The sequence below is a fragment of the Schistocerca gregaria genome, chromosome 3 (assembly GCF_023897955.1).
Source record: "Schistocerca gregaria isolate iqSchGreg1 chromosome 3, iqSchGreg1.2, whole genome shotgun sequence".
In the NCBI taxonomy this organism is placed as follows: Eukaryota; Metazoa; Arthropoda; class Insecta; order Orthoptera; family Acrididae; genus Schistocerca; species Schistocerca gregaria.
Genome location: NC_064922.1, coordinates 249,842,631 through 249,869,515, shown reverse-complemented (window position 1 = coordinate 249,869,515; position 26,885 = coordinate 249,842,631). Strand labels below are relative to the sequence as shown.

General features: G+C 38.4%; 1 protein-coding gene across 2 annotated transcripts in view; it reads left to right on the top strand.

Moving 5' to 3' along the window:
- Positions 1–26,885, top strand: part of LOC126353808 (uncharacterized) — a 341,733-nt gene that overhangs the window by 211,379 nt on the left and 103,469 nt on the right. For both annotated transcript variants that reach the window (XM_050002905.1, XM_050002906.1), the window contains one exon: positions 12,071–12,346. In XM_050002905.1, coding sequence (XP_049858862.1) covers positions 12,071–12,346 — 276 coding nt within the window. The remainder of the gene's footprint in view (positions 1–12,070; positions 12,347–26,885) is intronic.

Here is a 26,885-nt window from a genome sequence, read left to right as displayed (position 1 = left end):
TTACTTCCCTCCTTTTCCTCTGTCCCACCCCGCACCATCTCTCCCCTCCCTCCGTCTAACCTCCCAACTGCAAATAGCTGCCCACCCTCTCTCCACATCATCCCTGCATGCTCCCCAGCAGCACTGCACTGTCTGCCACCCCTACGCTATTATACCTCCCCCTCGCCACCTCTGCCTTCTCCTTACCCCCACCCAGTTGCCACTCCCATCATGCACTGGTGCTGATGCTCACAGTGTGGCTTCTGGCTGATAGATTTATTTGTGACTATATTTTTTTGTGACTATCTGCGACTCAGCATCTCCATTATATGTTTTAATTGGCAATTTTCCTTTTCATAATACTGTTACATTCCATCCTGGATTTTGCATTATTTGGTATCTCCAGTTAAATAAGCTTATCAGCAGCCCCCAGATACTTTTACAACAACCAGAAAGAAACGTTTGTGGTAACTGGCACCTACACATCATCATGATGAGAAGGATGAGGAGGAGACAATGAAGACAACCATACACATTCTGTACATGGGCAATACATTGAAGAAAATTAGTTGAATCCTAAAATGGAACAAATGCGGCAATGTGTCAATGTGTACAGTGGCAAGGTGTACTCACCTTTGAGGAGAATCACCACAAGCACATAACTCCATCTTTCGAGAACTCTGTGTCAAAACTATCCATGTCACTAATTACAGGAAACATCCCAAACACTCATCTTCCACACCAGTCTCTGTAGTTAAAGAACCAGTGCAAATCCAATTTGACAGGAAACTGATAACCAGATTGCCAATTTGGCCTTCACCAGGCATGGAACCCTATGATTGCCATACTGAGTGTGCAACATGATGCGGATGGGTATTCAGTCATTGCGGCAGCAATGAGCCATAAGAACTTGGCTTTAATGACTGAAAATGGCTGCTACCAATCAGAGGTCGCTGAACAGTAGCCACCCAAATTTCAGAAATAGTCATCTAAGATTAACAGCAAGCCTTCTTTCCTAAATCCTAAAATTAGTGCAGAATGGATGCCAAAACACAGCAGAATACTTAAGAAGAAATCTGATACGTCAAGCATATGTTTAATTAACTTTAGTGACTTGTTTATTTCTTATCCAGAATGTGCTCATTGATTACTTCTGAATTCATTATAAAGATGACATGTTGAGTTGCAGGCAGGCACAATAAAAAGACTGTTACATATAAGCTTTTAGTCAAAGTCTTCTCCAGAAAAGAAAAACACACACACATTCACACAGACAGGTTCACCTCACACACATGTGACCATTATCTGCAGCCATTCTGACCAGAATGCTACTTAAACACATCAAATGAGAGCAACAATATGGAGTGGGATGGGGAAGGTCATGGGATGCAAGGAATGGGTGGGAGAAGAGGACGCAGTGCTACCTGGTGGAAAGTGCAGGGACTAGAGATGGCTGGAAAGGCTACCAAGTGCAATGTTGGGAAGTTATGGGAGAGAGAGGGGAGGGTAATCTGGAAGTGGAAAGAAGAGGAGCAAGGAGCAGAGAAGAGAAGAAGATTGGTAGGTGTGCTGGCAGAGAGCAGCACCCAATAAGGGTGAGGGGACAAGAATTGGCAAGAAGTGACAGTACAGAAGGGATGTAAATAGATGGGTTGATAGTGGGGGAACGGTAGGCTGAGAACGGGATGATTTCACAAGTGGAGCATGCATTCCAAGGATAATTCCCATCTGAGCAGTTCACAACAGCTGGTGGTGTAGGTGAGGCTCCAGTTACCCAAGATTGTGAAGCAGTCATTGAAGTAAAGCATGTTATGCTCAGCTCCATGTTGTGCCTCACTTTGCTCTTTGCCACAGTTTGTCAGTCCACTATGCTTCTGAGGACAGTTTGTCAGTGACCATTCATCCTGGTGGATGGTTCGTTGGTAGTCACACCAATATGAAAAGCTAAGCAGTGATTCCAGCAGAGGTAGTATATGACATGACTGCTTTCACAGGTGGCCCAGCCTCTGATCGATTAGTATACACCTGTGACAGGACTGCGCCAGGAAATGCTGTGTGGGTGGATTGATCAATATTGCTTCCACAGGGATATGATCCCTGGAGCAAGCCGTCAGGACTGGAAGTGGCATTGTCATGGGCTAGGAAGTTATGGAGATTCGATGGGTGGCAGAATGCCACTTTAGAAGAGGTGGGAATGAACTTGATTAGAGTGTCCCTAATTTCAGGGCATGATGTTACATGATCAAAGCCCTGACAAAGGAGGTGGTTGAGCAGTTCCAGTCTGGGATGGTGTTGGGTGGCAAAGGGAGTGCCCCTCTGCAGCTGATTCTTCAGGGTGGTGGTAGGATTGGTGGTATGAGAGACTGTGACATGGTATATCTGTTTGTAGTCTAGGTTTGTGGGAAAAAGGGGGGGGGGGGGAGTAATTGTCTGACTATGAAGGCCTTTTAGAGGCCTTCGACTTGCTGGACAAGGAAGCTCCCACCATTGCAGATATGCCATGTAATGGTTTTTTGGTGTGGAAGGTATGGCGGCTGTTGGTGGTTGATGGGTTTAATAAGGACAGAATTGTGGATGGAGCCATCAGAGAGGAGGATGTCAACATCCAGGAAAGTGGAACACTGTGTTGAGGAGAACCAAGTGAATTGGATGGGAGAGAAGGTGTTGAGGTTGTGGAAGAAATGAGGATAGGGTATCCTGCTCTAATTCCAGATTCTTAAGATGTCATCAGTTAACCTGAACCAGACCAGAGGTTTGAGAACATATGTCTTGTGCCACATCCTCATACAAACCAATCCTCCCACCATACTCAAGAATCATCGACAAAGGAGCACTGACACCGTCACCCAGTCACCCCACACTGCATCATCATGTTCTGAAATTAGTAACATCTTACACAACATCCTACCCACATCACTTAGAGTGGCGTTCCATCACGCACCCAATCTTCATGACCTCCTGGTCCATCCCAATGCCACTCCCAGTCCCAACCCCTTGCCACAGAGATTACATCCTTGTGGAAGACCCAAGTGCAAGTCCTGCCCAGTCCATCAACAAAGCACTTCTTGTTGCAGTCATGTCACAGGCTTATCCTACCCCATCAGAAGCAGGATCACCTGTGAAAGTAAGTGTATCATATACCACTTCTGCTGCAATGATTGCTTAGCTATTTATATTAGTACGACAACCAACCATCTGTCCACCAATGTGAATGGCCACCAAAAAACTGTGGTCATGAGCAGAGTGGACCAACAAACTTTGACCAAGAGCAAATTGGACCACCCGTAATTCAACATGGAGCTGAGCATAACATGCTTTATTTCAATGGCTATATCGCAACGCAGTTTATCTGGATCCTCCCCTCCACCACCAGCTTTTCTGCACTGCTCAGAGAAATGTTTTCCTTACAACATGTTCTTCACTCCTAAAATCGTCCCAGTTTAAACCTACTGTCTCCACTCTCCACCCAGTTGTTTATGCCCCCCTCCATCCTGTCACATTCTTCCAGTTAATGTCCTCTCACCCTCATTGTGTGCTAGTCTCTGCCAGCATACCAGCTAGTCTTCTATCCTTCTCTGCTAATTTGTCCTTTTCTTTCTGCTCCATTATTTCTTCCACCCCTCCCCCACCCCTCCCCCACCCCCCTCACTTCACCATAGCATCTCAACACTGTGCTTGGCAGCCTTTCCCTGCCACCTCTAGTCCCTGCACACTCTGCCAGGCAGTGCTGATTCTTGTCCCACCAGCTGGGACTCTGCACCCCTACCCCTTTCCCCCACTCTGGGTTGTTGCTCGCATTCAATACATTTCATTTGCATTATAGCTGCACAGGCTGGAGATACTGGTCATATGTCAGTGAGGTGTGCTTGCTTCTGTGAATGTGTGTATGTTTTTCTTTTTTGATGTAGACTTTGGCCAAAAGTGTTTATGTAACAGCCTTTTTTGTGCCTGTATACATAGAAGAATTCTGGAGATACTAGAAGGTATCAGATTATATAATGGTAAGACAGAGATTTAGAAACATGATTTTAAATTGTAAGACACTTCCAGGGGCAGAGGTCGAGTCTGACCACAATCTATTGGTTATGAAGTGTAGATTAAAACTGAAGAAACTGCAAAAAGGTGGGTATTTAAGGGGATGGGACCAGATAAATGAACAGAACCAGAGGTTGTAGAGAGTTTCAGGGAGAGCATTAGGGAACGATTGACAGGAGAGGGGGAAAGAGATATAGTAGAAGAAGAATGGGTAGCTCTGGGGGAGGAAGTAGTGAAAGCAGCAGAGGATCAAGTAGGTAAAAAGACGAGGGCTGCTAGAAATCCTTGGGTAACAGAAGAAATATTGAATTGGATTGATGAAAGGAGAAAATATAAAAATGCAGTAAATGAAGCAGGCAAAAAGGAATACAAACGTCTCAAAAATGAGATCGACAGGAAGTGCAAAATGGTTAAGCAGGGATGGCTAGAGGACAAATGTAAGGATGTAGAGGCTTATCTCACTAGGGGTAAGATAGATACTGCCTACAGGAAAATTAAAGAGACGCTTGGAGAAAAGGAGAACCACTTGTATGAATATTAAGAGCTCAGATGCAAACCCAGATCTAAGCAAAGATGGGCAAGCAGAAAGGTGGAGGGAGTATATAGAGGGTCTATACAAGGACGATGTACTAGAGGACAATATTATGGAAATGCAAGAGGATGTAGATGAAGATGAAATGGGAGATATGATACTGCGTGAAGAGTTTGACAGAGCACTGATAGACCTGAGTCGAAACAAGGCCCCAGGAGTAGATAACATTCCATGAGAACTACTGACAGCCTTGGGAGAGCCAGTCCTGACAAAACTCTAGCATCTGGTGAGCAAGATGTATGAGACAGGCAAAATACCCTCAGACTTCAAGAAGCATATAATAATTCCAATCCCAAAGAAAGCAGGTGTTGACAGATGTGAAAATTACTGAACAATCAGTTTAATAAGTCATGGTTGCAAAATACTAACATGAATTCTTTACAGATTAATAGAGAAACTAGTAGAAGCCAACCTCGGGGAAGATCAGTTTGGATTCTGTAGAAATATTGGAATAAATGAGGCAATACTGACCCTATGACTTACCTTAAAAGCTAGGTTAAGGAAAGGCAAACCTACATTTCTAGCCTTTGTAGACTTAGAGAAAGCTTTTGACGATGTTGACTGGAATACTTTCTTTCAATTTCTAAAGGTGGCAGGGGTAAAATACAGGGAGCGAAAGGCTATTTACAATTTGTACAGAAACCAGATGGCAGTTATAAGAGTCGAGGGACAAGAAAGAGAAGCAGTGGTTGGGAAGGGAGTGAGACAGGGTTGTAGCCTCTCCCTGATGTTATTCAATCTGTATATTGAGCAAGCAGTAAAGGAAACAAAAGAAAAATTTGGAGTAGGTATTAAAATCGATGGAGAAGAATGGAAAAACTTTGAGGTTCACTGATGACATTGTAATTCTGTCAGAGACAGCAAAAGACTTGGAAGAGCAGTTGAACGGAATGGACAGTGTCTTGAAAGGAGGATATAAGATGAACATCAACAAGAGCAAAACAAGGATAATGGAATGTAGTCGAATTAAGTCAGGTGATGCTGAGGGAATTAGATTAGGAAATGAGACACTTAAAGCAGTGAAGGAGTTTTGCTACTTGGGGAGCAACATAACTGATGATGGTAGAAGAAGAGATGATATAAAGTGTAGTCTGGCAATGGCAAGGAAAGCGTTTCTGAATAAGAGAAATTTGTTAACATCGAGTATAGATTTAAGTGTCAGGAAGTCATTTCTGAAAGTATTTGTATGGAGTGTAGCCATGTATGGAAGTGAAACATGGATGATAAATAGTTTGGACAAGAAAAGAATAGAAGCTTTCGAAATGTGGTGCTACAGAAGAATGCTGAAGATTAGATGGGTAGATTACATAACTAATGAGGAGGTACTGAATAGGATTGGGGAGAACAGAAGTTTGTGGCACAACTTGACCAGAAGAACGGATAGGTTGGTAGGACATGTTCTGAGGCATCAACGGAACACAAATTTAGCATTGGAAGGCAGTGTGGAGGGTAAAAATCATAGAGGGAGACCAAGATATGAATACACTAAGAAGATTCAGAAGGATGTAGGTTGCAGTAAGTACTAAGAGATGAAGAAGCTTGCACAGGCTAGAGTAGCATGGAGAGCTGCATCAAAACAGTCTCAGGATTGAAGACAACAACAACAACTTAACATGCCATCCTTATAGTAAGTAGCAATCTGTCCTTTTCACAACATTGTTGATATTCCAGTCTGGACTTTCCGTTATCTGGTATATGCAAATAATTTTGCTTTTTTTTGGTAGTTCATAATGTGACTCTTCATGAGATTAAACTGTTTGCTATGAACCAGCTGTAAACCTGTGAAATTATTCTCTAGCTGTCTCTTGCATTTATGCGTTTAAGCTGTGATTCACTGTTGCCAGCAAACGTCACATGTTTTCAAGAGTCCTCCACTGTTCCACATAAATCATTTATATAGGTGAAGAATGGATAGGACCAAGCATCAGACCTCAGTCTTAATGTTTACCCACCAAATGTAGTCTTATTCCTGTGTTACGATTTCCTAATGTGGCAGCCTGTTTCCTGTTGTTAAGCTATGACTCAATCCGTGCTAGGAGAAAAAGAATTCTAAGTTCTGTGTTAAAATTTTATCATTATTTATCTATCATATGGCAATACAAACTGATCTGCAACTAACGTTAATGAATTTAATAATTTTGGAAAATAAATGGAATTAAACAACTAAAACTACAAAATAATGTTTAAATTTTCAATTTATTCAAGAGCTGCTTGTGTCACTTTGAATAAATCTTCTGAACTTCTAGTGTAAGCAAGTTTGCTACAGCTTGTTAAAACAGGTTTGATGGTTTGATGTTCATTGCTACAGACACACTGAGAAGATGAAGCCTTTCCCATTGGGGGGAAGCTTTCTTCACAGATTCCATGGTCTGTACGAATTCTCATAATTGTTTTCCAAGTGCATTGTGGTAATTCCATGCCAGTTGGGTCTTGTGCCAGGTCTTACGAGAGTCTGATATTTCTCATGGGTAATCTTATTCTGCATATCTGACTACTTTCTGCTCATGTTGAAATCCACTGCTTGCAGTGATTCTGTCAATATCATAGGTAACTGCCTAGATTTTAATTGGCTCAGTCAAAGTGTAGGTACACGAGAGTGGATTGGGAGCTGAAGAATCTTAATTAATTTTTCATACTCTTTGAGAAAGGAATTCCATCTTTGAAGATATGGTGGCACAATATGGCTTAGAAGTGGTAACCAGTAAAGAGGAGTTGATATTATGGAGCCTGTGATTGTCTTCATAGCTGATTTTAGCTGTACATTGTTTTTTCTCACGTATGGATTATTAAGCCACACTGGGGCACAGTATTTTGCAGCAGAGTAGATGAGTTCTAAGGAAGAACATCACAATGTGGTATGTAGTTTTTGCATACCATGAGATACCACTCAGCTTCTGCATAATGTGAACTCATATTTACTGTGGTGTTTACTACAGGGGATCAGCAAAATAATATGAACAGTGGTAGTAATGGGATGGTTGTGTCTGATGGTCAACAAAACAGGTAAAACATGTGTTGTGCTGGACTGTGTGTGTTCAGTATGGACGAGGCATCAGTGCAGGTTGTTTATCAGTAGTACAAACTTTGTATCTGCATTCAGAGGATGAGGTTGATGTGGAATGAAAGACCTAACAGAGTTCAAAGAGGACTAATAGTGGGGGCCCAGTTAGATGGAGCATCATGAACCCAGAGAGCCAACTTACTGAATGTTTCAAGTGCAACTGTTTCAACAGTCATGGCAGCCCACACAAAATTTGGAAAGACATCATCATGTAAACATAATAATGGGCAGAAATCAAAACTAAATGACAGAGACTGTCATATGCTAACATAAACTGTGTCAAAGCAACACAAAACTATTGTCGCTAATGTGACTTCAGAGCTCAGTAGCCATCTGAGAGACTCCATATCTATTTACACTGTCCAACAAGAATTCCATAAAGTGAATATTCATGGATGAGCTACTGTGCTAAACCATTATCGATGAAAACAAACACAGAAAGCATAAAACATGGTGTCAGGATCATAAATTGTGGACAGCTTAGCAGTAGAAACATGTCATATGGTCTGACGAGTCAGCAATTTTTTTATTTCCAACATCAGACCAGGTTTACATGTGGAGAATGCCAAAAGAAACCTAAAATCCTAATTGCTTGATTCCAGTGGTTAAGCTTGGACGTGAAAGTTTGATGGTGTGGTCAGCCATATCAGAGTATTCTACTGGTCCCATCATTACGCTCAAAGGCCGTGTTACAGCCAATGGTTATGTGAACATTTTAGGTCATCAGGTGCACCACATTATTTAGATGTTGTTCCCAAACAATGATGGCATATTTCAGGTGATAGTGCACCCATTCACACAGCCAGTTGTAAGAGGAGCATGTAACTGATCTGCAGTGTCTTCTCTGGCCAGCACAGACCCAAACTTGGACATTATTGAAACCTTATGGTAGGTATTGGGGTGCAGTCTTTAGAGCAAATTTCCACTTCCCTTGTCACTACAGGAGTTAGAACAGGTTCTGATTGAAGAGTGACATAACATTTCGCTGGAGACTGTTCAATCATTATAAACCAGTATTCTAAGAAGACTCACAGTTTTATTATGAGCAAATGGTGGTCCAGCCCCTTATTAGTAAATCATTCCCATGTAAGTACAGTTGTTCACATTATTTTACCAGTCCCCTGCATGTGTTTCTTGTACAACAAGGTTCTGTCAAGAGTTATTCCTAGATATTCTGGGAAGTCTTGGTGGTGAAGGACTTGACCATTAAAACTGACATGTAACTTTGCATTTGCATTCTATTGTTAAGATGAAAGAGCTAACTTTGGTCTGCATTTGATTTAGTGTTTAATCTCCACTTTCTGAAGTAATCATGCATTGTAAATAGATCTGCAGGGAGAATCTGTTCACCATCTTCAATACTTCTTTGTTGAGTGGCCAAAAGCAAATTTTCTACACATATGAACTTCTTCAATTGTGTTTCAGAGAGATCAGGTGAATATTAATTGAATGTAACTGGTGACAAAACTGAACCCTAAAGAAGACCATTACTTAATTTCTTGTGTCTGCGTAATGGATTGCCAATGACAACTTGGAATTATCTCTCAGATAACATGTTGTTTATGAGGCTAGGTAGGGTTTGGCATAGTATAACACCTGTGAGTTTGTATAGGAGACCATGTTCCCATGTTGTGCCATAGGCAGCTGTAAGATCAACAAAAGTTATTGATTTTTTAAGTCATTATTGGAACCCAGCTTCTGTGTCTGTGGTTAAGCTGTGCACTTGGTTTATACAGCTTCTGTTGGGTCTGAATCATGCTTGTTTGAAGGGAGTACCTTCATGGATCTCTGGACTGATTCTGTTAAAGATGAGTCGTTCTAACAGCTTGTAGCAGAAGCTCAAGAGGTCAACTGGATGATAACTAACAGCTATATTTGCTGGTTTCCCAAGCTTCAGTTTAGCTATGATTTTTGTTAAGGCTTTTGGAATGTTACCTGATAGTTACACAGTTAAAGACCTAGGAAAGATCACAGAAAATACAAACAGGATAATTTGTCTCATTTAGTTCTACCAAAACTGCGTTTATTAGAGCACATATTGTTTTGGCAGTAGACAAATCTTTATGGACGTCTATGAGAGGTCAGTTGCTTATGTCCTCTTTTATAAGTACCATATATATTACTACTAAATATGTCAGTCTTTTAGGAAATCCGTTTTGCCTCATTGATTGGTCATAGTGGTAACTCAATGGGGGCACTACATAGCTGGAATAAGATTTTAATACTTTGACTAAAATACTATCATAATCAGATGACTTGCTTTCTTCAGTGTCCCAATTATTTTTGTAATCTTTCTAATAGACAATTTGCAAAACTGATGTTGAGTGGTAGAATATGGAATGCTCTTCTAAATAAGTTGATGGGATCTGCTTCTGATAGTCCATTTGTGTCCCCTTGTTTTCAGCCATTATCAGGAATAACTCAATGAATTACTAGTCAATAATTTGAATGAAATATCATTTATCTCACTGCTTCTATGATTGTGGATATGGAAATAATTTATCTTAAAATTTATTCATTTCATTCACAATAATGCTTCAAATTACTTTATTCTTGGAATTTTGAAGTTTTTGTGCATGGTGATTTTAGATAATACAATGAAAAATTTTGCAATACTGCTTATAGTAGCCTTTAATTCTTGATTAGAATAGTATATCTGGAATAAATAAAGCTCTCTCTGCTTTTGGCACAAGATACTTCAATCCCACATGTTACCTATCCTTTCCCTCAGATTTCGCAATAATGGTTTATGACTGGCTGTAAAGGAGAAATGGATTCATAGTGATGTACGAATATTTTTAGATAAGAATTAAATTTGTCATCTGCTGTGTGCCCTTGGGAAACTTCTTCCCATTGTTCATCCCTTACATTCCCTCTGAACAATGTAATAGGATCAGTGTTGATAATCGTGTGAAATCATATATTTTTCTATCCGCCCATGGTAACTGAGTGGTCACCGTGATGTGTCGTAATGTCATACCTAATGGCCCGGGTTTGTTTCCTGGCTGAGTTAGAGATTTTTTTTCTGCTCAGGGACTGGGTGTTATGTGGTCCTACTCATCATCATTTCATTCCCATTGGCACACAATTTGCCAAAGTGGTGTCAACTCTAAAGACTTGTATCAGGCGAACGGTCTACCCGCCGGGAGGCTCTAGCCACATGGCATATATTTTTCTCCTTAGTGGAATCTGGTTGGTGTGGATACTTTATTGCTCACATTTGATCACCACTGTCAGATGAACCATTGGGGCCTTTGAATTTAAAAATAAATCATTTATTTCTGTTGCACTATGTCCTACTATTCTTGTTGCAAGTGTGATACTATGGGAATCAAACAAAAGTTCATTATCAGTAACACTAGATACCCTTGATCAGCACTATCAGGGATGGAATCAATAGGAAAATTCAAGACATAATTACTTCACTGGTGTTCTTAGTAAGTTTCTTCGGGACCTGATCTGTGTAACTAAGTTTAAAACATTTGCTGTTTGGCACCTGTACACTGCCAGAACCACTGTCTTGAATGTTACCAAAGCTGAGCATCCAAAGAGCTAATTAACACAGTACTCATTTATGTCTATAGTGTGGGTTTTCATACCATATTTTGCATGTATAGGCACTTCCCCTTTCCTTATATTATGCCTACAGTACTGTGATGCTAACTCATATCCATCTAGGTGTATCGGTTCAATTTCTGTGACTTCCAAATTATGTTCTGTTATACATTTGACATCCGTAAAATACCTTTGCACTTTTCAATTTTCTGTGGTTCCATGCAGAGCTCACACTTTTATTTAACTAGCTTCTTATGTTCTGGTAGAAAAGTCCAAATTTACTGCGAGTCTTACCCTTTATGTTGTCGAAGCTACCATCTTTTTGTGTCAACAGATTGTCACAACTGTGTCAATAGTTATGTCTTCTAAAGAAGTGATCTAATAAAAGCCTAGTGAAATATTGGAAAATGTAAGTATTATACAGATAGGATTGCCTGAATACTTTTTGACATTAGTTGTACAATTAATCTTTTACCAGAAACATTCTATTGTAGACTATGCATTGTGAGGTATGACAGTGTGAGGGATGCTACATAAGTTACATTCATGTGTGATTGATCCCACTTGATTGAGGAGCTCCTGAAGGCCTAAGATATCCTTACAGGGTGTTGTCATCTGGAATTAGATGAATGCTGGTTCCAGTTATGAGATGTTATTCATTATTAACCAATAGTTTTTATCAGTAATAATTAACATGGCCTTTGAAAGTACTTAATGGTAACCATGCAGTAAATGAATTATTGTATAAAATGTATTAACATGGAAGTATGAACTTGTTAATTTATAAAATGTATGTCGATAATGAGATTAGGTCTTAGTGACACTAAAATTTCTTATTTATATTTCAGGTCTAAAAAATGTTGCACATGATATAAGGACTATTACACATATTTTTGGAAGGAATGCAACCATTTTCTGCAAGGTTGATAGGAACCTTAGGAGCTGTACACTTCTTTCACCAACTGGAGAACTTTTTACTGGTGATGTTAGTTATGTTCATTCAGGGAAGTGTGTGTCTCCAGTTATAGAGATGAAAGAGGAACATAATGGTGAATGGAAATGTTTCATGACACTAGACACAGATATGCAAGGCATTACAGAAACAGTTAATGTTATTGTCACCAGTAAGTACTCATGTCTTCCCTAGTCGAAGGGGACACTATGAAGAAAGCTTGTGAATATATCCCTTAAAATGCACACATCATTCAAAATATGAAAGAAACTTACTGTAACATTGAATGATCAATTTGGCTTGTGGAATAACTGATTATGTTTACTGGAAGCTGAAGAGACCAAAATTGTTGATAGGGATAAGACTTTGTGTTATTTTAATCATGAATGCTTAGTATTTTTTTAGAGTTCCAAAGATATATAATGATTCTAAATATTCATCACCTTTTTAGTGAAGTTATTAAATCATTGGACATTTCATAAATTTCACTTCATCCTCTTTTCCCTTCACTACCATCAAGAGAAATTTACCTCCATCTGTGAGTAACAGTTCGTAATTGTTATTGTAATTGACATTGAAAATTTTTTCCTGTGCACTTTATATTCCTCATTTCTTGGCAAAAATATTTCCAAACATAAAAAGTCAGAGTGTAAATGAAACCAGTCTCCATAACTACCTATCATACAACAACTAATGCCTTCTGAAAGGGCATGGTCACAACATATTAACCTACTATGCAGAATAATAACTGTCTAGCCTCCTCTAATGCTGTCCTGTCAGTTAAGAGTTCAATTTACTTTACATTTCTGTATGTTCTATGGATCATGTACATGACAATTAATGATGATGATGAGCTTGCCAGTAGATTTAAAAGACAGTACATTATCTCTTTGATAACATTAGTACATGCTGGCTGTTTACATCATGAGATTTTTTTAAATGTATCTGTAACAAAATTTGGTAAAATTAACCCAGCTATACTAACATTCTACCTATCCATAATTTCATCTACAGAGTATAAGAAGTCATAGAACAGAAATGATTTGAATTTGCTTTTACAACTTTCACTATCTGCCAATACGCTTAATTCACAAGGCTACTACTATTTTCAAATCATGTCTGGTACTTCACAGAAAACTTTATAAAAGAGTAAATGTATTTTGTGGCTTTTGTTAGTATGCCTAATTTTTTTTAAACATATAATATAATAGCATGGTTCAAAACTCATCAAGCAATGGCAAGAGGAACACACATAAAAGATATAGAAATGCACTATCTTTTAGAGACTGTGGCTGCTCCTTGTGGCAGAAGGTTAAAAGGGAAGGAAGCGGTATGAAGGAAAAGGACTGGTGAGGTTTAGTGTGAGTTACGGAAAAGTCACCCAGAACTCCAGGTCAAGTGAGACTTAATGAATGAGCTGAGAAAAGAGGATGAATGTTGGAGACTGCATTGCAAGAGATTTGAACACCTCAGATCATAAAGGTGAAAGATAGGGTAATAAGCAATGTGGAGATTACTGATGAAAGATTGTGCCTGAGCTGGTAAGAATGGAAAGTTAAGAGCATTATACATGGTAGACCTGTGAGGTTGGTGGGAGGAGGATGGAGGAGGAGGGGGGGGGGGGGCGGGGGCAGTGTTAATGGACAAGTCAGAAAATAGAAGATATAGTAACTAAAAGGGAGCAAAGAAAAGAATAGTTATAGAAAGAAAAAGTAGCGGCCAAAGAAATAAATGTATATTAAGACCAGGTAATGGGAAGAACCAAAGACATGTCATAATGCCAGTAGTGTTCTGATACATTGCTGTTTGTGGGGATAGGATTGGGGGGGGGGGGTAGGTGAAGTCAGATGGCATGTCTAATGATACAGGCACCAAGGTCACTACAATCACACTGTAGAACATGCTCTGCAACAGAATACTGTGTGTTACCAGTACATCCTCACTATCTATGCCCATTCATTCTAATTGATAACTTGGTGCTAGTCATACCAATGTAAAAGGCCAAACAGTGTTTACATAACAGCTGGTACATGACATGTATTGTTTCACAGTAGGCTATCTATGATACCATTCATAGTGCCAGTTACAGGGCTGGTGCAGGCAGTGGTAGGTGTGTTCATTGGGCAAGTCTCACAGTGGGAACAGTCACTGGGGTAGGAGACATATTGTAGGAAAATGGGTGCAGAAGGAGCATAGGGTCTGACCATGATATTGTGGAGATGAAAAGCTGTTCTAGGTGTGGTGTGCAAAATGTCAGACAGAATGGACCGCATTTCAGGGAATGATTTTAGGAAGTCATAGTCTATTTTTTTGTGATATGCCACACCAGGATTGAATGTGAGGAAATCTGCTTTTGAACTCAGCTGGTAGGATAACTATATACAATGAAGGCTGAGGTGTATGGCTGAAAAGCAGGGCTGGCTATTGTGTGCCAGCCAGACATCACACATGCAGGCTGTGTGGGCTAACACTGCAATACACATGAAGTATTACAGTGTGCCATTTTTTAGTTGGCACAACGATCTTCAGTTTGGTAGAACTGTGTTGTCAGCACTATTTACTCTTTTCTATTTATTTGTGGTATGAAAGACATTCACAGGTCCAGTGGTTGTTTGTTCAGAAAGAGGCAATCTAGTGATCTATAGTCACAAGTCTTTAAAAATGAATGGGAATGACAGAAGAGAAGGATGATAATTCTCAATACATATTATGCAGTTGCATAAGAGATAGATACCACTTATTTGCTATCAAATGACATTGCAATACCTTGCAGAAAGAATTGGAAGATTTAGTTGGCAATGAAAGAGGAAAAACTTACAGTGATCAACAGATGGGATTCGTTGTTTATCAAGAAGCACTGTGTGCTAAGATTGTGGGTATGGAGCACATAAAGAAATTGGTGCTACAAATAGTAAAATTTATGATGTGGCACACATTATTCCACTCTCAGTTGCTACAGGTTTCGATGGAACTGAACAAAGAGTATGGAGACTTCGTACATACATGCATGCATGCAAAGTATGTTGATTAAGCCAAGGAGATGGCCTGGAATGATTTTCCAATTTAAAATTTGCTATTGTTGAATTTATGAATGAAAGACAAGTGCATAAACAAAAATTAGAACATCTGGAATTGATTGTAGCCATTGAATTTTAAGTGGATTTAATTGCACACTGCCCACAATAAAACACTGCAAGGCTAGAAATAACCGAATTTTGATTTGATGCTGATGCATTTGAAAAGAAAATTGAGCCACAGAAGATGCACATTCTGAAACACAGTCAGTCCCCTAAGCCTACTGGCATTAATGAAAAGGTGAGGTCTGAAGAATTCATTGTGACCTTGAAAGAATTGACCATTTGGCATTTCACTTAAAAGCACCCCTGGGCATGTGCCCATCTATCTTGAGGCCTATGTCATTCATGCCAGGGCATGATCCGCAAGTGAAATTCTTGAGCTCTCCTGCTGTAAAGAGCCTGCATCCAAACAAATACGTTTTCTTTGACTGTCATCTCTGTGTGGGAGGAAACATTTCACATGAAAAGGATGGGACAAGTCAGAATGTTGCTACTATTGTTAGTTTGTAGATTTAATGTGAACAGAAGTGTGTAGCTGGCACCCAGTGCGGACGAGGTCAACATCAAGGAAAACAGCATGAGATTTTCAATAGGGACCTTGTGAAAGTTAACTGAGAGAATGTATTTAGAGATTCCAAAAATTTCAACTGGTCTGCCTCACCATGAGTCCATATGGCAAAAATATCATAAAAGTATCTAAATCAAACAAGGTGCTGAAGGTTTATGGTTCCTAAGAAAGCCCCTTCCAAGGTTGGCTTAGGTAGGAGCCATCATGTAAAGTAGTAGTTCATAAGTATAAAGTTGATTGAGGTGATCAGGAAGGAAGTCATAGGTAAAGAATCAGATGGGTGCTGGTTAAGGTAATGTTCAGCAGCATGAGAGATGTTGGTATAGATGAAGGTGGCATCACTTATGATGAGCAAGTTTGTGGTGGGAGTTGGACATGCACAAATTTCAGATGATCTGGGTAATGATTGGTCTTTAATATGGAAGGCTTTGTACGAGAGATTGCAGGTGTTGATCAATCGAGGCAGAGATATGTTAGAGGACTGGTTTGAAGCCATCAGCTATGTGATGGCCATGGTGATCAGCTTTGTGGATCTTATGAAGATGGCCAAGGTGGGAGTGTGTGTGGTTTTGATGGGATAAGAAGTTCTGTGGACTGAGGTGTAAGTCTTTGTGAGGAACCTGAGGTTAAGGAGGGACTGTAGGTCAGTTTGTACCAAAAGGGTGGGTTCTTGATGTCAGATACTGTCTGTAGAAGTGTCAGAAAGCTCACATAGAAACTCATTTGCATACTTCCATTTGTCAAGTTCCACAGTGGTAGATCCGTTGTCTGCCTGGAAGAAATGATATCATCGGAGTTTAGGGAATGAAGTGCCTGGAAGTCTGTGGGGAAGTCAGGATCATGTTGCAGGGACTCAAAAAAAAAAAAAAAAAAGCGTGGTGAAGTGATGCTGGATGTTAGGAATTCTTGGAAAATTTGGAATGGGTGATTTTGAGATAGTGGTGGTGGGTCAAGTTGGAATTATGGTCAAAACTGTTCAAGGCAGGGTTCAATGTCAGGTTTTGCTGTTGGAAAGATTGAGATTCGGATGTGAAGTGATACTGCTAGCTGGCATTATGCTTGAAGGAAAATAGGTTCTTAATCAAAGCTGCATGATTAAATGTGGGTTTATGGATGACTGTGAGATCCTTGGATAGTACAGGTAAGTCAGAACAGGAGTGGGCCTTAGATGAGATGTTAAGAATACTGAACTGTTGTTAATGATTCTTGAGATCTTGAGTTTTCATTGCTCTGGGAGAGAGTGGTCAAGGCTTGGGGATGTTAAGAAGGTTGGCCAGGCTTGCTCTGTTGTAGAGGAGCAGTGTTCGACGGTGTTGCTACTCAGGTAGCTGGTGTTGGACAGGGTTGAGAACACAACAGTCATGGCAGTTTAGGAAAAGGTAGGATAGCTTTTTGAGGTGAAGTCTGGCCTGTTGTTACAGCTTTGGCTTTGCAGATGATGCCATCTGTGGAGGGGAAGGTAATGGGAGAATTTTATTGAAGTAGAGAAGTCTGGGGGAGTTTATTTATTTATTTATTTATTTATTTATTTATTTAGCATCCAATAGATCACACATGTGATATAGGATTTGTCATTTGATTACACGTAACACATAACAACACATACACATAATAAATTGACAAAATATACAAACAGCAAACAAATTACATACACATAGTACATAAGTAGTGTACAAGAAATTATTACCCAAAAACAATGTACGTGCTCATGATAAACAATTATAGATCATTCACTACGTCTCATACTCAAAACATATTACAGATATTTAACAGTTTTTTCCTAGGTACCATAATTAGGAAATTGAAAACATAATTAAATTAGTCTGAATTTTTTAAAAAAGTAAGTACAGGTTTCAATCCACACTCTGAGACAGGTATTCATTTACACTGTGGTAGCATTTTTCCCATCAAGTAATTTTTTACTTCACACTTGAAATTATTTTTGCCTTTCAATCCTTTAATTTGAAATGTAAGTGCATTTAAAAGCTTTATTCCTAAACGGCTAACATGTTTCTGACTTCTAGTTTTTGCTACATAGGGAATGTGGAAGTCTTTACAATGCCTTGTATTGTGATCATGGTAGCTTGAGTTGGTTTGGAGATCGCAGTTACTTTTACTGATCATTTCCAGGCATTTAAAAATATATATTGATGGTATTGTAAGTATCCTTAGTTGTTTGAATAAGGGTATACAGTGAGTTTGTAGTGGGCTGTGTGTCATGATACGAATAGCTCTTTTTTGCATAATAAAAATGTCATTTAGTCTTGACCTGGTTTTTCCCCAAAAAACTTATGCCATAGCTTGCAACTGATTGGAAATAACTAACGTACACCGCTCTAATACATTCTTTGCTACATACCTTGGATATTATTCTTAAGGCAAAACATGCTGAGCTAAGTTTCTGAGTAAGATATACACTGTATTCATTCCATTTTAAATCTTGGTCAATTCGCATTCCCAGAAACTTTGTGGTGCACACTTTTTCTATTTGTTTGCTATCCAGCATAAGGCACATATTTTCCCCTTGACACTTGCTTCCATACTGTATATAGTTTGTTTTGTTTGTATTTAATGTCAGCTTATTTGAACAAAACCATGACTGTATGTACGAGAGCATTTTTTCTGCTGTAGTACACAATGATTTATTTATATCACTAATTATGATACTCGTGTCATCTGCAAATAGTAGAATTTTTGCTGAGCTGTCTGGAGCCTGTATATCATTAATATAAATTAGAAATGACAGTGGGCCCAGAATGCTGCCCTGTGGAACACCTATTTCAATTTGTTTCGGTTCAGATATGAGTTTAAAGTTGTGAAGATTGTTGGATGACCTCAGCTCAACAACTTGTGACCTGTTTTGCAGATAAGATTCAAACCATTTTTTAACAGTGCCCCTGATGCCTATTGCTTCAAGTTTCTCTAGTAATATTACATGGTTCACAGTATCGAAGGCTTGGGATAAATCAAGATTAATTCCAACAACCTGTTTATTTGAATCCAAATTTCTTACTATTTCTGTTGTGTAGTCCAATATGGCTGTTTCTGTACTGTACCCTGCTCGAAAGCCATGTTGACTGTTATTTATTAGTTTATGTTTTTCTAGATATTTTGTAACCCTGATTTTCATTAATTCCTCAAGTATTTTGGAGAAGGCTGGGAGGAGAGATATAGGTCGGTAATTTGCTATTTTATGTCTGTCACCATTTTTGTATAGAGGTATCACTTCAGAGATTTTAAGTTTATCTGGAAATACCACTTCACTAAGGGGCAAGTTTGCTATGTGCACTATAGATTTGACAACACATGGAGCAATTTTCTTAATTATTGATACAGGTACATCATCCAACCCAGAGGACATTTTGGATTTCAAGCATTTAATGACTTTTAGAACTTCATGCTCATCTGTTGGGATTGCTGTCATGCTGGTATTTACCATTGGAGTCGTCACTGTTGGTTGTTGCTTAAATTTACTATTTAAAGTAAGGGGAATATTTACAAAATAATTGTTTACATAGTTTCTATGGGAATATTTTCATTATTTTTAAGATTTATTTCCTGTTCTTTAGTTTGACCTCCAGTTTCTTTCTTTATTTACCATTTTCCACATCATTCTGGACTTGTTACTAGCCTGCCGTATTTATCTACCATTACTTAATAATTTTGCTTTTGCTATTACTTTGTGGTAAGGTTAGTGCATTATGATCTGATAATCCTATATTCACATTTGTAACTACAACTTCATGTGTGACTACATTTGAGAAGATGTTATCTATTAGGCTTTCACTAGAATCTGTTGTTCTAGTGGGAGCTGATATGTGGGGGAACATGTTGAAGCTTTTTAGTATGTCTAAAAACATGTTTTTTACTGGGCTCTGGACCAATAGATTAATATTAAAGTCACCACAAAGAATTATGGTAGAGTTTTCATTTGAGAAAATGTTGAGCATTTCTCCCAAATTCTTTAGAAAGACTTCAGTATCTCCAGATGGTGATCTGTAAATTGCTGCAACAATTATTTTCTTTTTTAAACAATATAACTGAATGGCTACTCCCTCAAAATCCTTTTCTATGATTAATGGTTTAGCCTTGTATCTTATCTTAACTTAAATTTAAGCTTGAGATTTAGATAAATGCATACACCACCACCTTTGGCATTTTGACTACATTACTGACTGGCAAGTTTATATTGGCTTAAGTTTATGCTTTTTAGTGCACTGTCCCTGCACCAATGTTTCATAACACATAAACAATCAATAGGGCCACTATTTACTGCCACCTCAAGTTCAAGGTACTTATTTTTAAGACACTGAATGTTCAGACTCATAATTCTTGGCTGATTTGAACAATCCGACTGACCTGTGACTTTACACTCTGTTGATGAATTTTCTCTTACACTGTTAACAAGATATCATACCACCTTGTAGATTCCTCTGCTTGCAAGCATTTATCTCTTTCCCTGTTATGTGCTGTTGTTCACTGTTTTGCCCCAGCAAAAATCCTGGCTTCTCAAGGGTGGCTGCCTTCTTCTGGTGTGATGACTGCTCCTATTACCACTGCTGTTGCTGTGTGCTGTAGCAGTGAATGCCAGTGATTCTGGTTGCTTGGTTATTGATGTTGGAACTACTGCTTCTGATGTTGCTGTGATTGCTAATGATTCTGGTTGGTTGGTTTTTGGTGCTGTAACTATTGCTTCTGTTGTTAGTTCTGCTGCTGCTAATGTTGGTTCAATAGTAGGTTCCTCTGTTGTTACTGTTTTTAGGATGGTCCATTTGTGTGGTGCTCCTGTTTGTGCTGGTGTTTCTGCTATTGGAGATTTATACCATCCCAGTTCAGTGGCTGTCACTTTGTAATTGCATTCAACTGCTTCCCTTATTAAGTTTCCTAACCTGGCCCTGCCATTTCTGTTAAGGTGAAGCCCATGTTTTGTAAAACATTCTCTGTCAAATGTGCTTGAGTCAATTAATTTCACATTGCTGAGTAGCCTACAACTACTTTTAAGTTTCGAATTAATTCTGTGAATTTCCTTATTCACACATGACCATTTAGGTAAATTAGCAAATGAGGTATATAGGCTACAGATTCAGCCAGGTATGTCCAAGAGATTTATGTATTTGAAACTGTAAAAGGGGTTGGCTCAGGTTTCAAGAAATGGAATGTGAGACCTTAGTGAAGATAGTGCAAAAGCATATTTTTGAAATGACACAATATAATATGTGATGGAAGTCATTATGGCATAAAAGGAAGTTTTGGATTGTTGTTCCTCATGACATCAATCAATACAAGTATCCAAAATACACTAATTTTCCAATTTTTTCATCATCAAAATTGGCAGCTGCATGTAGAGCAAATGTTGCTGAACTCCAGCATTTAAGACAATGTGTAATATGGGATTATCTGTTCAAGTTTGACCAATATGCAAATCCAGGAATTTTGAACAATCTCATGCTGTATTGTTATTGATGATGGTACACAGAGCTGGCATTTTTTTCTAAATTAAGTGACAGATCATTTACCAAGAACCAGTGAATAATACTTTTGAATATTCTGTTTATTGCTCCTTCTGTTTTTGCAAATCTGCTGGGCATGATTATGATGCTTGCATCACAAGCAATGAGACCTACTTCTGCTTTACCAGAACAAGATGGGAGGTAATTTACACAGGGTGACCATTAACAAAATGGCTGCATGGATGTACTCCTGACTTGAAATGGAGGAAAAAAGATCCTGCAAACATTTGTCCAGAAAGGGACAGTGTGCATGCAATGACAATAAATTGTCCCGAACGGTGCAGGGCTGCATTGCATTCACATCACAACAGATGTTCAAACTGGCCTCCATGGGATTGCAGGTGGCTGGCATAGTAGGGATTGTCTTGCAGGATACACCATGCTGGTGGGCCACTTGCATAGAGGTTGTTCTAGGGTTAATCCCAATATCGTGTAGAACTCGGGCCTCCATATCTGGTGAATGAATAGCCCACCACCTGTCCACACATTTGTCTGCCTGAAAAGACCCATGATCACACAAACTCCCAAAATGGACTTGAATTGTTGTGTGATGTGACTGTAGTCTGTGTGGGTACTTGTTTTGGTATAGCCACATTCCCTCTTGACAGTTTTAATCTGCTTGACTGCACACAAACACCATCTTGGCTTGTTTCCCACATCAATACCAGCCCATTATGCTGCTTATAGTACAATGCATCAGTCACACAGCCTGCAGCTTGCAAGGAACACACAGTATGTGGTCAGAGGAACTATCATTCATTATTGCCATTTACTGTAGCAGTGATGTATTCTGGACACATTTTCATAGGACCTTTTCTCCCCCCATTTCCAGTCAGGAGTACGTCTCTGCAGTTTGTTGGGGCTATTAATGTTCACCTAACACATAGCAAGAAAATGGTTCCAGAGTAGAACCCTCTTCAATAGCAGTAGTATTTGTGCTCATTCATAAGAAGATTCATTATGACAGTACAGTATATTCCTTATTATGTTTGTAAATTGTTGTATGTATGTGCAGATATATTGTAGTGAAGGTGCAATTAATCATGAAAAGGAAACAATTAAACTTGAAGTAATTGTAACTTGAAGCTAATAAAGGTGCACCAATGTCTGAATCTGTGTCTGGTGCTCTATGCTGAGAGTTTTGTCATAAATAAGCAAAAACAACAACAACAACTACTACTACTACTACTAGCAGTAGTAGTAGTAGTAGTAGTAGTAGTAGTAGTAACTTTATTCATCCGTATATATCTTTTTACAAGGATGCAGGACATGTTGAAGTATTTACAAGCTTATATCAACTTAAAATAATCTAATTCGTATACACGTTCATTTACAGACTGATTGTTAGAGACAATCAATAGATTTACTCCTGGTATACAATACACGTTGTTTTTTTTTTTTTTTTTTTTTTTTTTTTTTTTTTTTTTTTTTTTTTTTTTTTTTTTTTTTTTTTTTACAAATGACCTATTAAATAATGTAATGTCACACTGTTCCCCCATATATCTCTCTCTCTCTCTCTCTCTCTCTCTCTCTCTCTCTCTCTCTCTCTCTCTCTCTCTCTCTCTCTCTCTCTCTCTCTCTCTCTCTCTCTCTCTGTCACTGCACACACTATACACACATTTTTTCACTCACTACACACACACACACACACACACACACACACACACACACACACACACACACTGTTGACCTCTGGGCCATTTTCTGTACTGCAACTTCTCATTTGCTATCTTGAAAAACTGAGTCAGCATCCCTCTATAATGAGTGAGATGTTGAGCTCAGAAAAAGGAAGAGGTGTTAATATCGTGCTATGCATAGCTTGGGGGGGGAGGGGGGGGTAAATATTTCTAGAAAAAGAAAAAAGAACGAAAAAAACAGTGTGTGAAGTGTTATGTGGAATGTTGGATCTTTTATAATCATTATTATTATTTATTTGAAAAAGATTTTTTTACCAAATCCCTACTATGTTTTATCTAAGTAATCCTTCATGTATAAAATGTATTGCGTAACAGGTACTTTTTAGCTGCCTTTTTAAATAAGTATATTTTTGTAATTTCTTTTATCTCTTTTGGTAATTTATTGTACAGTTTTATTCCTTGGTAGTAAATGCTGTTTTGAGTTTATTTTTTCTTGGTAAATGTAAGTTGAGTCTAGCTCTTGTTTCATGGACATGGACCGAGCTGTTTGTGCAGTAATTACCAATGTTATTTTTGATGTGTACAACTGACTGGTAAATGTATTCACACAGTGCAGTTAAAATACCCAGTGTTTTGAACAGTTCTTTACTATGAGCATGACTTCTAGTTTTGGTTTTATTCTTATAGTTCTTTTCTGGAGTTTGAAAATGGTGTTCATATTTTGTGCATTTGTTCCCCAAAAAAGAATGCCATAGCTAAGAACCGAGTGTACATATGCAGGGGTACTGACTTATAAAAAATATTGGGTGGGTGACATACTGGGGGTCTTTACCAGGGAAATTTTCTACATGAAATTTTAGATGAAAAATAGTGAGTTTTAAAGTTTTTTAAGCTTTTTAGAGTAATTTTGCTCAACATTAGAACACGGAAAACGGGACTCTCAATAACGTGACACGTGACATGCCTAACACATCTTTTGGCTTTTAAAAAAGAAATAAAACATAAACACATACAGTATTTTTGTAAAAATCTAATTTAATTTACAGTAATAATCATGTTTACAGACTATTCCAGAACAGTTAATATATAGCTCTGAAAAGGCTGAAATTATATTTAAATAAATCCTAAACTCTTATTAAAAGAATGAAACACAAAATATTGCTGTTGCACAGTAATAGCACTTTGATTAATATCTGAAATAACTAATTTAAGCTTATTCTGAATAAGGCTCAGAATTCATTAAATAAAAACAATGTCTCAAAGTTAATGCTTTGATACAGCTAATAAAGTTAATACAGTGCACCTAATACAAAAAGTATGTGAATAGAGGGTTTTAATTGGGTCTTACACCCTAGAAACATTTAAGTATTCAAAAATAACTAATACAATACTATAGTAATACAGTACTAAACTATTACTAATATTTCAAAACTGAAAATTTAACTTTATGTGTGTATTTAGTTATCGATTTTATAAAGATTTTTAATATTGCTCTAAATGCCATTATTAGGGCTATTGTGTCTTTAGAAAGGTGTAAATGTTGACCGTCTGACTCGATTACTGAATATGAAGTTGTTGATGACTGATCAGATATCCAATTCATCCAAAACATCTTGGTAGGCATGAAGAACAGTCAAGTTGTTCAATCGCTTCTGCCCCATTGATTATCAAAGATACGACTTCAGATGTCTGAGAGCGCGAAATGACTGTTCTGCTGTTGCTGTCGTGATTGGAACTACTTGGAACTATCAAGCCTTCCATTCAATATACAAATCAAGCCCTCATATATTATTTCCAGATCAGCAACAACTACATGAGGTCATGGAATTTTTCCATTTACATCCTTTACTGGGTTCCTTGCATGGAAATAAAGACGTAAAAGGAAATAAGTCTTGAATTGTAACATCGACGCAAGTACCCTACTCATACAGTTATAATTGGTGGAGACTTCAATCTACCCTCGATTTGTTGGCGAAAATACATGTTCAAAGCCAGTGGTAGACAGAAAACATCTTCCGAAATTGTACTAAAGGCTTTCTCTGAGAACTGCTTTGAACAATTAGTTCATGAGCCCACTTGAATTGTAAATGGTTGCAAGAACACCGTTGACCTCTTAGCTGCAAATAATCCTGATCTAATAGACAGCGTCATGATGGATACAGGGATTAGTGAACACTAAAAATAAATGCAAAATATATCTATTTAAAACAATAGATAAAAATTCACTTGATGCCTTCCTAAGAGATAGTCTCCATTCCTTCCAAGCTAATTATGTATGTGTAGACCAGATATGGCTCAAATTCAAATATACAGTATCAACAGCAATAGATAGATTCATACTGCATAAGTTAATAAGAGATGCGACTGATCCAGCATGGTACACAAAATATGTCAGAACACTGTTGCAGAAGCAACGTAAAAAGCATGTCAAATTCAGAAGAAACCAAAATCCCCAAGACTGGCTAAGTTTCACAGAAGCTCAAAATTTAGTGTGAACATCAATGCGAGATGCTTCTAAAAGTTTCCACAATGAAACATTGTCTCAAAATATGGTAAAAGCCCGAAGAGATTCAGGTTTTATGTAAAGTACACCAGTGGCAAGAAACAGCCAATACCTTCACTGCATGATAGCAATGGAAATGTTACCAATGACGGTGCCACTAAAGTGGAGTTACTACATACAGTTTTTCATAAATATTCCAGAATTGTAAACCAGAACAGTTGTTAGCATGAGTGACATAAAAGTAGATATCTTAGGGGTTGTGAAACAGTTCAAATCACTTAAGAAAGGCAAGTCTTCCAGTCCAGATGGTATACCAATCAGGTACCTTTCAGAGTATGCAGACACAGTAGCTGCTTTCTTAGCAATCATATACAACTGCTCACTGGACGTAAGGTCTGTTTCTAAAGACCGGAAAGCAGCACAGTTCACACCAATATTCAAGAAAGGAAGTAGGAGTAACTCATTAAATTACAGACCCATATCACTGACCTCAATTTGCAGTAGGATTTTGGAGCATATGCTGTAGTTAAACATTATGAATCACTCTGAAGAAAATGACTTATTGATACATAACCAACAAGGATTCAGAAAATAGCATTCGTGTGCAATGCAGCTAGCTCTTTATTCCCATGAACTAATGAGTGCTGTTGACAAGGGATCTCAGATCAATTCCATATTCCTATATTTTGAGAAGGCTTTTGATACCGTTCCTCACAAGTGACTGTTAATCAAATTGTGTGCATATGGAGTATCGTCTCAGTTGTGTGACTGGATTCATGATTTCCTCCCTGAGAGGTCACCGTTCATAGTGATAGATGGTAAATCATCAAGTAGAACAGAAGTGATATCTGGCATTCCTCAAGGTAGTGTCGTAGGCCCTCTGCTGTTTCTGATTTACATAAATGATCTAGGTGATAATCTGAGCAGCCCCCTTAGACTGATGAAAGATGATGCTGTAATTCACTGTCCAATAAATTTTGGGTATATGATAAATCATACAAATCTAAGGGTTGTCAATTCATCTAAATACCTAGGAATTACAATTACGAGCAACTTACATGGGAAAGACCACATAGATAATATTGTGGGGAGGATGAAACAGAGGCTGTGCTTTGTTGGCAGAACACTTAGAAGATGCGACCAACCCACTAAAGACACAGCCTACATTACACTTGTCTGTCCTCTGCTGGAATATTGTTGCTTGGTGTGGTATCCTTACCAGGTAGGATTGACAGAGGAGATTGAGAAACTGCAAAGAAGGGCAGCTCATTGCATGTTATCGCACAATAGTGGTGAGTGTGTCACTGATATGGTACGCAGGTTGGAGTAGCAGTCACTGAAGTAAAGGTGGTTTTCTTTGTGGGGAGATCTTTTTCAGTCAACAACTTTCTCTTACGAATGTGAAAATGTTTTGTT